The 14,849-nt window shown below is 45.2% G+C and overlaps 1 protein-coding gene across 1 annotated transcript in view; it reads left to right on the top strand.

The window, feature by feature from the left end:
- Window positions 1-9,229: 9,229 nt before the first annotated feature.
- Window positions 9,230-14,849, top strand: part of RNF17 (ring finger protein 17) — a gene marked incomplete at its 5' end in the record, with an annotated part of 117,189 nt that continues 111,569 nt past the window's right edge. The window contains one exon of the mRNA XM_082675646.1: window positions 9,230-9,449. Within this exon, the coding sequence (XP_082531772.1) occupies window positions 9,230-9,449 (220 nt within the window). The remainder of the gene's footprint in view (window positions 9,450-14,849) is intronic.

Below are 14,849 nucleotides of genomic sequence, written 5' to 3'. Positions count from 1 at the left end.
GACCACCTTACTTCCCGAGCCCCCAGCTGCACGTCAGAATGTTCTTCATCTTCCGGCCGCCAGCTGGGCGATTGCAGCCGTGGGGACATCGTCAGAACGCGTTTAAGAAATGACAGAACTGTAGGAAAGATGCTCACTAATGTTTTGTAATTTAAAGCAGAGATTTAACTGTTCATACATGATTTTAATTTATATATCTATCTCGTTATTTTAAAATATGTGAATTTCAAGGGAACGGTGTAGGGAAGCATGGCGTGTTTATATGTATATGAAGGTCACTCGTGTTAAATTATCTCGGGTAATCCAGACATCTGCTGGGGCCTCGCTGTCCCTTAATTCTAGACAGGGCTGCTCAAACCTCCATTCCACACTCTGTTAAAAGTCCAGTGACCTCCCTAAGATTCCTGTGAGTTCCCAGGGAATTTATTACTTCACAGTCACCTTGCTCAGAAAAGGCTAATTCAGCTAGAGGTTTGCAAGGGATGAAGCGATGGCACATTTACATCACAGCAACTGGGACGACCTCAGTTTGACTCTGAGGCGTGGTCCTGTGATGCCCTCCCTCCTCCCGAGCTGACCACCCTGACCACCAGCTCCAAAAGGGAGCCCCGGGGCGTTGGCATAGGCTAGCCCCAGGTTCTCCCCTGGCCCAAAAGGGTTTTCATTTACCAGGATTCATCCTCAGTGGAGGACCACTGTGACTTAACACGTAATATTTATTTCTTGTAAGACAGTCGCAAAGCACTCTGCAGCGCTAATTTTATGTTTCATGCTTTAACTTAGGTTTATTCATGTGTAACATGTGTGCTCACACCCATATTGACACCCCAGAGAGGCCTCGTTTTTAAGTAAAAGATGTTTTATAAAACCAGGCCTGAGGGTGGTGTTCTAATTAATTTGAGTTTGTCTAAAATGCACAGCATAGGACAGATGTGATTTCAATTTTTTTTTTTTTTTTACTTCTTCTGGTCATTTTACTTGTCCATGGAAGGTCTGAACTCTTCCCTCACCAACATCGCTGCTTTGTCCCCTCTCTGATGTGCGCTCACTTTTAAGGCAGAATTTCTGTGGAAGGGTCTGTCCATCAGCAGCAGCGTGCGAGAGAAAGCTGTTTTCACAGCCTTTCCGTCATCAGCTGCACGCCCAGCACAAACTGATTTGACAGGATGACATTGGTGAGCTTTTCCCATTCAGTGGCTGCTTCTCCACCTCTTCTCCATCATTCGCGCAGGCAAGGACATTCTGCTGCTGTCGGCGCTAGGTTGTGTCTCTGGAGCAGGAAAAGGGAGTCTTGGAGCCATGGTTCTCTGCCGTGTTCTCAGGGCCATCGTTGTAACTTCATGTAAATAGATCATAGTGTACTGTGTCACTGTGTATATTGAAGTTAACATAATGTATTTAATCTCGAGGCTTTTCATCTCTGTCTTCAGCTGCAATTATCACTGGACTAATCGGACGTTAGTAATTCAGTGAACCGGAACCCTTTCCAGGCAGCGTCATGACGGCCTTCTCATTCCAGTCCTGGCAGGGCAGTAATGCTTCCTAAACTTCAACTAAGAATAATCTGTCCTCACTCTTTTCCCTGCCAGGCTGTCCAAGTGCCCCTAGCTGTGATGGCTGGCAGCTTATGGTCCTGCCAGAGCCAGTGGGAGAAGGCTGTAAATAGAGCACAAAGCTGTAAGGGGTTTATGGTGGGTTGGATTACACTTGAAAGGAGTTAAATTTGAAGTAGAGGAACCCTGTCTGGAATAACTTTCATATTGTACGTACCTACCCTCGCGAAAAGCTGACACTCAAATGTTTGTAAAATGAATAAGTAACAAATTTAAGGAATCACAGAAATGATATCAAGTTATATCAAGTAGCTTGATTAAGTTTTAGACAGAAAAGAGGCAATAAAATCTCATATCAGAGGGTTTTTGTTTTGTGTTGTTTTAGAGAGACTGCTTCATTGACCCACTAAGGCCTAGACACTTTTTAGAAAAAATAACAGTTAATTTAAATCTAATTGGTGTGGCAGAGTAACTCAGAGATATAGAGATGAGGCTGGATTTATAGAGCATTTTTTAAAACAATCTGTTTTATTCTGATTATAAAAGTGTAACGCATCTTAGAAAATTTGGAATATCCAAGAGTAAAAAGAAAATTAAAACCACCGAGAATCTCACTACCTAGTTATATACCTAAACAAGAGTGGTTATTTCTTTAGGGTTTTTCTACGCATATGTTTATTTTTAGGCAGAATTGAAATATAAAGTTTTCCATTCTGCCGTTTTATTGAACATGGAGGATATGGTTCTACTGACTACACATTATTGCATGTTGAGAGCGCTTTTCCATATCCCCACTGTAGGATGGCGCATCTATTTCCTACTGGTCATCTGTTCGTTTTTTTTTTAAGGTTGCATCTTGTCACTAAATCTTATACCACATATCTCTTTTTTTTCCATAAATTTATTTATTTTTGTTTATGATTTTTGGCTGTGTTGTGTCTTCGTTGCTGCGCACAGGCTCCTCTAGTTGTGGCAAGCGGGGGCTGCTCTTCATTTGCTGGGTGTGGGCTTCTCATCGTGGTGGCTTCTCTTGTCGCGGAGCATGGGCTCTAGAGCACACGGGCTTCAGTAGATGTGGCGCGTGGGCTCAGTAGTTGTGGCTCACAGGCTGTAGAGCGCGGGCTCAGTAGTTGTGGCGCACGGGCTTAGTTGCTCCGCGGCATGTGGGATCTTCCCGGACCAGGGCTCGAACCCGTGTCCCCTGCATTGGCAGGCGGAGTCTTAACCACTGCGCCACCAGGGAAGCCCTATACCACATCTCTTATTATTTTATAATAGATTCCTCAAAATGGAATTAAGGGGTTAAGAGTATTTTTAAGGCTCTTGATAAATAGTGCCAAATTTATTCTCAGATAAGCTGTAGCAATTTATATTCCTGCCAGCAGTAATAAAGTGAATATCTTGCCTGTCAATAGGATATGAAAGATCTGTCAACTATAAGAGATTTTTATTCATTCAGTGTCTGCCGTGCAGTCTGAGAAAACAGCAGGGACAAGACAGACTCATGGAACTGGTGCTCCAGGAGAGGGGCAGAAAAAGTATCATAAATTGCGATCAGGGTTTTAATAGGTGGAAAGAGCCTTAGACAGTTATAGGATGGGGCATTGGGTGAGCCCCCTTTAAAGGGGTGGTGAATGAGCACAGAGGAGAATTCCAGGAGGTGTGGCAGGAACAGGGATGCAACAGGAAGACTGGTTCACCAGGCAGCTGGAGAAGCAGGCAGGAATCTTAGAGCACAGGGTCTCCCAGGGTTTCATTGCAAACACGACACCAGGCTGTTGACGATTATTAACAAAGGCAGGGACTTGCTCCAGTTCACATGTTCAGGTCACTTTGGCTTCTGTGAGGAGGGTGGGAGCACATCCAGGCAAGAATGGACACGAGCAGGTGAGTTAGGAGCAAGGGAAACAATGATTAAACTGCGCAGGTGGTGACAGGTGTGAGGCCCACACGTGAAGCCCTGGGCCCGTGTGTGTGTGTGTGTGTGTGTGTGTGTGTGTGTGTGTGTGTGTGTGAGATGTCTCCTACAGGACAGTGTCAGCAGCTGGTAGTTATCAGAAACCTATTATGCCCCGGGTGCTGTGATAACCTAAAAGCACGGTCTCCTTAATGCTCACAACAACCCCATCAGTTAGTAGTGCCGACCTTGCACGACTGTCCAGCACTGTCAGTTCCCCTCCAGTGAAGCGGCTCAACTTTAGAATCTGTGCGGTCATGTCAGGAGAATCTGTGCTTGGACAGAAGACTGCACACTGCACAAAGCACACCCTTCAGGCACACTTTGCAGATCCGAGGTTATGGAGAACTGATAGCAGTTCAGAATAGTCCGTGTCTGTGATATGCAAACACAGGGACAGCCCTCCTTCCTCTGGAAAAGCCAGTTTCGCTACACTTGCACAATCCTCTGGCATCTCCAGATGAACGGGTGCCTCTCTGCTCACTTGAACCAGTTCTAGCAACTGCCTAGTTCCCACATGCAACTAAGAGCGGAATAAATTTAACACTTGTTCATTTTATATCTGGATGGCAGCCACGATTTTACCTTTTCTTTGAAAATTATCCTTTCACACTGAAAAGAGAGGCAGAAAACCAGTATTTACTCCTTTCAGGGGCGCTGGGTCTTGACACAGACACCTGCCCGCTCAGCTGCCGTGCAGGATCAGGGCTCCCCCAGCCGGCACCCGCGCGCGGGCTCCAGGGCCGGCTCTGTCCTGCACTTTCGCTTCACTGATGCTGCTTGTTCCGCTTCAGACCAGATCTCTGGGCGGGTTCCCTCTCCTCTGTCCCCATTCCTGGGTCCCGGCCCTCCCCGCAACATACCAGAACCCAACTCAGGGGATTTTATCTTTTTGGTCCAGAGGTTCTAAGATAAAGTGTAATGGAAATTTAAGGCAAAAGCCTGATTCATTTTAAAGGGATAGAAACTCCCTTCTACGGACTCGTGAAGATAAACTGAGATACTGTGGAGAAAAGTATTTCGTAAGCCTGAAAGTACTAGAATTTATTAGTTGGTGTTCTTGCCCACATGTTGTATTTGCAACACGGGATCTCTTCCTCTTGCTTCCATTTCTTGACAAATGAAGCACCTGCTGGACAGGGCACGAGGCTACAGGGTGTGAGCTGAGGATGAGCAACGTGGTGCCGCCTCGGAGCAGGAACGGTGAGACGGGAAAGACAGACTGTAGATAAACTGTCGTCCAGGGCACGACTGGAGGCCACAGCAGAGGCACGGAGGGTTGTGGAGTTCAGGGGCCACCCTCAGGGGCCCAGCTCAAGTTTTACGAGGTGGGATTTCAGTGGCAGAGATGAGGGAGAGCCTCACAGGCACCGGCGAGGGAAGCGGCAGGGACCAGAGATGCACACACACGCGGGGGTGGGGGGGGGGTGGCGCTGTGGTGACGATGTGGCCCTGGAAGCGGCCCGGGGGAAGTGACGGTAGGGTGGAGACAGCTCCACCCTCAGAGCCCCCGTGAGCCTGGGCCCATTACTGCCCCCTGTCGTCCCTGGGGGGCTGCGGTATCTGTGACCCAAACCCCTGAGAGGCAGAAATGAGCTTCCCTGTGGGGTTAACACCCTAACCCACGCACCCAGAGCCGGAGCAGGGATGGTAGAGCGTCCCCATAAATCGGGAGGCTGATGGCAAAGCCTGGCGGTCAGAAAGTGGCTGTCCTCAGTGGCCTCCAGCCCTGTGGTGAGCCTCTGACCCCTCCTGACCTGTCCACACAGGCCCTGGTCACCCAGCTCGCGGGCCTTGAGCTGGCTGCTTGCTCCACTGAGACGCCTTCTCCCAGACGCCCCCCAACCCCTGGCTGCTTCCCCTCCCACCCCTCCCGAGTCTCCTGACCAGCACCCCTTCTCCCCGACCTTCCCCTCACCTTCCTCTCTTCCCTTTTCTCCATAGCAGATCCCAGCATCTGTCCTCACGTTTTACTGCTGATCTGCTTTTAGCCTGGAGTCTAAGCTCCAGGAGGGTAGGGACTGCTCAGAAGAGGACCTGCCTGGCACACAGTACAAGCTTGGTAAATGTTTGGTGAATGAATGTCTGGGAGAGCAAGGAACAGACCGTCAACAAGAGAAAGAGGCAAGGGACTTCCCTGGTGGGCCAGTGGGTAAGGCTCTGCGCTTCCAGCCGAGGGGGCCCGGGGTTCGATCCCTGGTCAGGGAACTGGGTCCTGCATGCCGCACGGTGCAGCCAGAAAAGAAAAAGAGAGGGAATGAGGCATGAAAAGAGGCTGAGAAACAGAAACCTGGAAAGACCTACACTCAGAAGGCAAAGGAAAGAGGGGGCGGACTGATCCCAGAATTTGCGGACTGATCCTAGAATTTGTGAGCAATTTTTCAGAGTAAAGTGTCCTGGGCACTGGCGCCAGATAGAGCTGGTTTGAACACTCTTTGTCACGTAGTTTTGTCAGCTCCAGGAGAGGGATAATAATACCTGCCTCATGGGGCAGTTGAGGGAATTAACCATGAAAAACAAAACCTCATGGGGCAGTTGAGGGAATTAACCATGAAAAACAAAACCTCATGGGGCAGTTGAGGGAATTAACCGTGAACACAATACGTGGTCTAGTGGTTAGGATTTGGCACTGTCACTGCTGGAGGCCCGGGTTCAATTCCTGGTGGGGGAACTGAGATCCCCCAAGAGGTGCGGCCAAAAGAAAAAAAAAAGGAATAGGGAGTTTAGTTCTTTTACCATCCTCATGGAGCTCAGCCTACTTTTAGACAAATAATAGGCTCTCAATAGTCATCAAAAAAAAAGTGAACAAATCAGAAAGTACACTGAGCCCAGACTGGGGGTGACAACAGGAAGGGTGTCAGCATTGCATTGCAGGGGATAACATATATGCTGGCTATCTTTAGGAAAATGCAGTTTGCCTCAAAAAGCAAGGCTAATCATGTGAAACAAAGACCAAGAAAAAAGAGAGTAATTGGACGCTAAAATGGATGGTGCAGAAAAAGGGATTTGAAAAGAGTGTTTGGTGCTGCTGGGAATCCACCACCCGGGTTCAGCCCTGGTGGGGAAGGTTTGTGTACAAAAGGAAGCAGCTTTATGTATAAAAACCATGGTGAAATATGACATTTATTATACTGTTTTCACTAAAATGAGATGGGCCGGTGAATATAGGAATGAGTGTATTGGTTTCCAGAAAATTCCTGTCAATTCAGATGTGAGTTGTATTTGCCATTCAGATAAAAGGTGAGGAGGTGGGAGAAGGTAAGAGGAGAGTGTCTGAGACAGGCTGAGAATTAAATTTCCCTGGTGAGCCTCCATTCCTCGTAGCTCTCAAATTCCCCTTCACCACAGCGAGCTTAATTAAACACGCCTCCATCATTTGTTCATCTTCTCCCAGAAGCCATCATCCAATGGAGGCCATCCTGTTAGAATCATAACCAGAGTTTGTGACCCGCATTTAATGGCATATCTGACTAGAGTGTGGGGAGTAAGGGTGCATTTACACCCTTACTTGCCTCCTTAAAGCGGCAGCTAGAAAATACCATGGCGGGACAACATCTGCCCGAAGAGGTGACTCTGCTTCTCGAGCTCTGCGTGAAGTGTTTTTATTCTTTTATGACGTCAGAGAGGAGGGATGGAGAGCCTCTGCCCGTGAGAAAAGGGCAAGTCAGAGTTCGGAAAGGTCGAGGGCACCCCTCTGGCCAGGTGCCTTACAGCTAACAGCACAGCAGCGCCCTCAGGGACTGTTAGAGTCTGAAGCAAGGGGCTGTCGACCCCAGCGCACGCCCCTTGGCCTGCCTCACCACTGAGGGATCGCAGAGCCTGGGCTTGTCGCTGACTCTACCCCCTGGGGATTTCCTAATCATAATCCTTGCCTCAACGCAAGCGAACTAAATCTCTGAAAATATGAGTGTTGTTTCTTCCTTGGTGTCTACAGCTTCACCTTTCCAAAAGAAGAAAATCTGATAGCACTGGGTGTATGTCTTGGAATGGGAGTCACTAGAGAAATGCACATGGGCCACAGAGGAGTCAGGAGAGACCTCGGGAGTGTAAGGTGATGCGAGTGAGAAAACGTCGCTGCCATGTCAGGAAACCCAGCGTGCTGCAGCCCTCAGGCCGTCACAGTACAGCGGCCCAGCGGGGAGCCCTGAGGGAACCAGGATGGACCACTGCAGCCCTCCCACACAGCAAACCATGAGGCGTCTCCAGACGGGAGAACCCGGGGTACTGCCCCAGGCAGCTGAGGAATGATTCAGGGAGCCCAGACTTCTGCATCTTCCCACTCATAGAAAAGCACCAAATTCATCGCCTTGAGGTGTCGGGTTTTCTTTAACTCATAGTAATCGTTGGATGTTCCAACTACCTAGTCTTTGTGGCAATAACTCCCTGACCCCTTCAGGGCCTCCTGACACCTGCCTCCGCCCAGGCTGAAGCCCTCAGGTTTGTTTTTTGTATTTTTGAATTAATAATCTAATCTATTATACATTTTAGAAGAACTCATAAGGCTTGTCTTGTACTTTATAGTTTACAAGTCCGTTCATCTATTATCTTGTTTAATCCTCACAGTACCGACATCAGCCCCATTTAGCAGCGAAGGAAGCTGACGCTCAAAGATGTAGAAATCTTCCTCCAGGTTGCACTGAGAAGGGGGGATTTGAATACAGCCCCCGGCCCTCAGGTGCCAGGGTTGTGACCAACTGTTGAGGTCTGTTGATAAGGTTTTTGCATATCTGGGAGCTTTGTTTTAAAAAAATGAAAAAAATACCTTCTTATCTTCAGCAACTGCCCTGCATTGGTCTGAATGGTTTTGTACTCCAGTCTCATTAGAGTTGGGTGATTTAGTTTCTTTTGCTAACCCTTGATATAGTTCTTTAGGGAATTAATTTATCTGGCATTGTGAACTGTGAAGCCCTCAGCTTTGTCCACCAAATAGAACATAACTCTCAACTTTTAGGTGGTGCATTTTTTTTTCCCATCGACAGCAATCTGTCTCAGTGTGGGACTTGGTCCAGTTGCAGCCAGCCGCAGGACGGCTATTAGATAGCACAGGCCTGGGCTTCACCCTGACCTTCTGAGTCAGAACCTCTAGGTCCTAGGCCTCTGCATTCTCATAACCTCTCAAGGAATTCCTAAGCGCACCAAAGTCTGGGAACCACAAGTCAACCTCTGCTGGTTAAGGTCAGGCCAGAAGTGTCCTGAGCTCTGCAACTGAGGGCCCACACCCAACTCACCCAGGAAGGCAGCCACCTGCCCTGACGGTGACGAATATGCAGGTGGAGACCGCTCCCAATTAACAGTCCTGAAGACAGCAGGGGAGGCGCACTGGGGGATGCTAACACCCTGCTGCCCTATAGGGAGGCTCATGGGGGTACATTTCCTCAACTTTTAGGGCCCAAGAGCTCTCCTTGGGACTATTTTTCAAGAAAGGACACTGCAGACCCCATCCTGTCCCCTACCTCTTCATAGCAGCAAGGTTGAGACTTGCTCATCCCTACAAAGGCCCCCAAATCTGGCCTGGAGCTGCACTGGTCATCTGTCCATTAGTCTAAAATTTCATGTGTGTGCAGTACATCTCTGTTATAATTGCCAAAGTAGAGTTTTCTGAAGGTGGACATGGGAATTGGTGTAGTAAAGCCCAGGAGCATGGTCCAGAAATCAAAACACTGGGACTCGAGCTCTACCCACGAAGGTCAGAGCCTTGGCTTCCCCATCCTGAATGAGGATGTGCGATTCAGTGATCGCTAAAGGTCCTTCCCGCCCCATTGCCCTGAAATTTCTAGGGACAAAGCCAGAGTCACTTCCCGAAAGAGGGGTATTCTGCCCCCTCCAGAATACGCATGGAAGACAGCTTACACCTTCTCACTGCACACCTCTGCTAGCAGTGACTCAGAACAGAAAGGTCAGAGGCAAAGTAGCAGAGGACCTGAAAACCACCTCCAAAGGTAAGAAAGGCACCAAACTGCAAATGCTGTTTGTCATGGGCCTGGCGCCATCTGGTGCCCTTGGAGACCGTGTCACGCTGGCTGGAGTGTCCTCCCTATTGCGGGGTTCTGACACCAAGTGAGCGCTCACAACTACGTTTCTACTGGGCGCGTACCGTGTACCAGCCTCTGTGAATGTTGTATAATCAGTTATTTTCATGACAACCTGATACTTTTAGTGAGTCTAGAAGGAAAATGGTAAACCCAAGGTTTTATCAAAACAAAAGCAGAACTGAAGTTAAAATATACTTGATCCTTTTTTTAAAATCATAATAAAATGCCGTTGTGGAATATCTGTCTCTATGTTCTGAGGTGGCACTACACCAACAGTGTACAGGAAAAGGGTAAATCAAGGTTCATGACGCTGTCCATCCAAATTACTGGGTTCCATCGCACCCCACTTCCTCCCACTCCTATGCATATACCACCACCAACAAAACTGAATTTTAAAGTAGAAGGGAAGGTAATACAGCTCATGGAAGATAATGAATCACATGAATGTTTAGCTCGGGGAAAGACTTCTTAAACAATATGCAAATATTGCAAGTCTTAATGAAAATACCATAGTGAAATAAAACACCTTGGGACAACAAGAGATATCAAAGTGAAAAAACAAGTCACAGCCTGAAAAGTATATTTGCAATGGAATCCAGGATAAATAAGGAATTGCTACAAATCAATAAGAAATAGACAAACATGTCCCCCCACCAAACAAATACGAAAGCCTGAATGACCAATAAATATGACATGATGCCAGCCTTATCAGTCTTTAGAGAAATGCAAATTAAAGCCACAAGGAGATATGAAAGTACAGCCATGAATTAGCAAAAAATAAAACCGATGCTAATCCAAGCATTTGCTAGAAGGTTCATACACTGCTGGTGGGCGTGAACAAGTTGGCTAAAAGGCAAAGAAGTTTGTCTATCTTGTATACTTTTGGGCGGGGAAAATACCTCCCCAGGTAATCTAGAATACACACCTGCCTTCAGGGGGGCTTGGGATTCAAAACATGCTATTGGAGTAGCCTAGGAAAACACAGGCCAAGAAATTAAAGTGGTCCTAGATTCATAGTTCTTTGGGAACTATGTTCTACAAGAAGCAAAAACATAATCTGGAGAAATATATCCTTAATCCTGGCTTCAAAGGATTCCCTGGGAATTCCCTGGCAGTCCAGTGGTTAGGGCTCCACACTCTCACTGCCAAGGGCCTGGGTACAATTCCTGGTCAGGGACCTAAAATCCCACAAGCTGCATGGTGTGGCCAAAAAAGAAAGGATTCCCACAGATAAACACTCCCAAACGTGAGTTTAAAATCCCAAATTACCAAACACATGAGGAAACAAATCACCATGAATGAAAATCAGTAGAAATAATAAATTGCAGAATTGGATCCCTCAAGAATGTCAGAGAAAGAAATTTGGAGGTACATAATGAAATAAGTGTTTAAAATATTAAATTAATAAAAGATAGAATCAAAAACATGAGAAAGGTACACAATACTATCCAAAAAGATCAGGCAAATTTGGAAATTAAAAAAAAAGAAAAAAAGAACGTCTAGAATTAGATTAGTCATTGAAAATTTAACTCAGTGGTCAGGTTAAATGCAGATTAAATCCAGGTGAAGAGAGAACTGATTAACTGGGGGATGCATCTGAAAAAAATTATGCAGAATGCAGCACAGAGATAAAGAGTGGAAAATATGAAAGAGAGGTTAAGAGAAATAAAGGATAGAAAGAGATGGTCCTGTTACTGTCTAAAAGGAGTTCCAGAAGAAAACAACAAGGAAGAGGTAGTATTCAAAAAGACAAATGGGGCTTCCCTGGTGGCGCAGTGGTTAAGAATCCACCTGCCAATGCAGGGGACACGGGTTCGAGCCCTGGTCCAGGAAGATCCCACATGCCGCGGAGCAGCTAAGCCCGTGTGCCACAGCTACTGAGGATGTGCTCTAGAGACCGCGAGGCACAACAACTGAAGCCTGTGTGCCTAGAGCCTGTGCTCCACAACAAGAGAAGCCGCTGCAATGAGAAGCCCGCGCACTGCAGCAAAGAGCAGCCCCCGCTCACTGCAAGCAGAGGAAGCCCGCGCGCAGGAAAATAGACCCAATGCAGCCAAAAATAAACAAATATATTAATTAATTAAAAACAACAACAACAGCTGTCACTTGAAAAACCTTCTAAAAAAAAAAAAAGACAAATGACTGAGAATTTTCCAGACGAGTATGATAGGAATGAATTCCTCAGATTGAAGAATTGCAATCAATCTCAGGGAGGGCAAATTAATATCCACACCTCGATATTATAACGAATATATAGAAGACCAAAGAAAAACAACTTACCTATAAAGAATGACAATTGGATTCACAGTAAACTTCTCAATAGCAAAACTAAAGGTCAGAAATCAGTATGATGCTATCTCCAAAGTCTGAGAAAAAAAAACTGTCAATTTAGAATGTTATGTTACTAAATGATCATTCAAGAATGAAGATGAAATGAGAGTATTTTCATTCGAATAAAAGCTGAGAGCATTCACCATTAAGATACTTTCACTAAAGACATTTCTTCAGGTGTCCTTGAAGGAGAAAAATTATCCTAGAAGGGAGGTATGAGACACAAGGAGGAATTAAGAATTGGCCAGTGTGTGAGTAAATGGCCAGACATTATAAAACTAGATTACCTGAATAAAATTAGGTTATTTCTTAAGCTAGTTGGAGCATAGATGAGCATTCATAATTTTATTCTTTTTTTTTTTTTTGGCCGTGCCACTCAGCTTGCAAGATCTCAGTTCTCCCACAAGGGATCGAACCTGGACCATGGCAGTGAAAGCACCAAATCCTAAGCACTAGACCACCAGGGAACTCCCCATAATTTTATTCTTTATTCCTTATTGTGGGGCTAAAATATTTTATAATAAATTTTTTTAATAGTGCAGGGGAGGGAATTCCAGGCAGAGGCCCTAAGGTTAGAAAGAGCTTGACCTACTTACAGAAGTGAAAAAGGCCAGCGTATCTGGAGCATAGTGAGGAGTAGTGGGGAAAATGAAGCTAGAGAGGGAAGCAGAGGCCAAATCATAAAACCTATGAAGGCCATTTCAAGGATTTGTCCCAGTCAGTGGGAAACCATTAAAGGATTCCAAACAAAGGATTTAAACAATCTAAATTAAATATTAAGATAATTCTGGCTGCTCCATTCGAAAGGTCCGGGAGGTACTAAGACCTATTAGATGAGGCCTAAACATGTCATTGTATTTCTCACTGACCCCGATTTACCCAGAATTTATACAGCTGGGATTACCAAGGCATAATTCCCTCCATTTGGCCTGGTGATGATCAGTTAATTCCTTTGTACTGCACCACATTCAATTCACTTTAGGGCGCAAGAAAAACCCCTATGCAATGAGATTGTCATTATTCAAATTACAATGGAAAAGGAGATGTGGCTAATTGCTACCATGTTGAGTGCAGGGAGAAATCTGAAGGTTTGGAGGAGGGGTAGGTGGCTCTAAAGCTGACGCATGAAGGATGAGGAGAATATGAATTGATGAAGAGGAAAGAGTGGGCATTCCAGATGAGGGGAACAGGTAATACCACTCACAAAACTGTAGAAAAATTAGCAGGCTACGTGGGAATACTGGCTTGATTGGTAATCTAAATTCCATTTTGGATTAGTAATAGAAACTATTGGTTGGGTAGCGTGGAGATAGGTTAAGGAATCAGTACTTTTTCCTGAAGGCAACAAAGTATAAGGATTTTTGAGTACGGGTGAGCTTTTATTAAAATTGAAATATAGTTGATATACAATGTTGTGGTAGTCTCAAGTGTACAGCATGGTGATTCAGCTTTTGTTCTTTGTAGGGTTTTTTTGCAAATTATATTCCATTGTAGGTTATTCCAAGATATGGGGTGTAATTCCCTGTACTATGCAGTATATCTTTGTTGATTATCTACTTTATGTATAGTAATTTGTGTCTGTTAATCTCATAGTCCTAATTTGTCCCTCCCACCCCGTCCCATTTGATAACTCTAAGTTTGTTTTCTATGTCTGTGAGTCTGTTTCTGTTTTATACATAGATTCATTTGTATTAATTTTTAGATTCCACATATAAGTGATATCATGATATTTGTCTTTCTTTGACTTATTTCACTAAGCATAATATTCTCTAGGTCCATCCACGTTACTGGAAATGACAATATTTCATTCTTTTTTATGGCTGAGTAATAGTCCATTGTATATATAGACAACATCATCTTAAGCCAATCGTCTGTTGATGAGCATAGGGGCTGCTGCCATGTCTTGGCTATTGTAAATAGTGCTGCTATGAACATTGGGGTGCACGTAACTTCTTGAACTAGAGTTTTCATTTTTTCCAGATATATACCCAGCAGTGGAATAGGTGGACCATATGGTAGTTCTTTTTTTAGTTTTTTAAGGAATCTCCATGCTGCTTTCCATAGTGGCTGCACCAATTTACATTCCCACCCACAGTGCAGGAGGGCTCCCTTTTCTCCACACCCTCTCCAGCGTTTAGACTTTTCGATGGTGGCCATTCTGACTGGCGCGAGACAATTCCTCATTGTGGTTTTTATTTGCATTTCTCTAATAATTAGCAATGTTGGGCATCTTTTCATGTGTTTGTGAGCCATCTGTATGTCTGCTTTGGAAATGTCTATTTAGGTCTTCTGCCCATTTTTTTAAATTCCGTTGTTTGTTTTATGATATTGAGATGTATGAGCTGTTTGCATATTTCGGAATATTAACCAGGAGTGAGCTTTTGAACAGAATACTTCTGTTTCTATTTCCAAAAATATGTAGAGGGAAAAAGAGAAAAGGAAGCCTATGTGCTGGTGTTTATTCTTAGCAGCTGAAGCCACCCTGCCATCCCCAGGTGCTTCATCCACAATATACTTGCCAAATTGCTACCAGATTACTTCATCCCTTGCTCACTCGATTTCCCCAGGACACTACTGCTTAAAGGGTAAGTCCAAACTCCTTAGCCCAACATTCAAGACTCTTTAAAATTCGACCCCAATATACTTCTCCAAAAAAGTTCACTTTAAGGAAATTAAAACTCTGGCCAAATGGTCTATAAATTCCGAATAGGCCACAGCATTTCCCACCTACTTTCCCTTGCTTACACGGTTCTTTCTCCCTGGAATGCCTCATTTCTTCTGTTTACCTCTGTAAGTTCTACCCAGGTTTTAAGGTCTAGTGCAAACCCCATATTCGCTAGGAAGGCTTTTCATACAACGCAGACAATTATTTTCTCTAACTTTCCTCTGGCATTTAATACAAGCTGCCTTAGTAGAAGTTACCCTTTTAGGTAGAGGGCTACATACCTCTCAAGCAGGAACCTGTTAGTTTATAAA

The sequence above is a fragment of the Grampus griseus genome (assembly GCF_964374135.1).
Source record: "Grampus griseus genome assembly, chromosome: 18".
Lineage (NCBI taxonomy): Eukaryota > Metazoa > Chordata > Mammalia > Artiodactyla > Delphinidae > Grampus > Grampus griseus.
The sequence above is the reverse complement of the archived record's forward strand: the minus strand, read 5'-3'. Positions and strand labels throughout refer to the sequence as shown.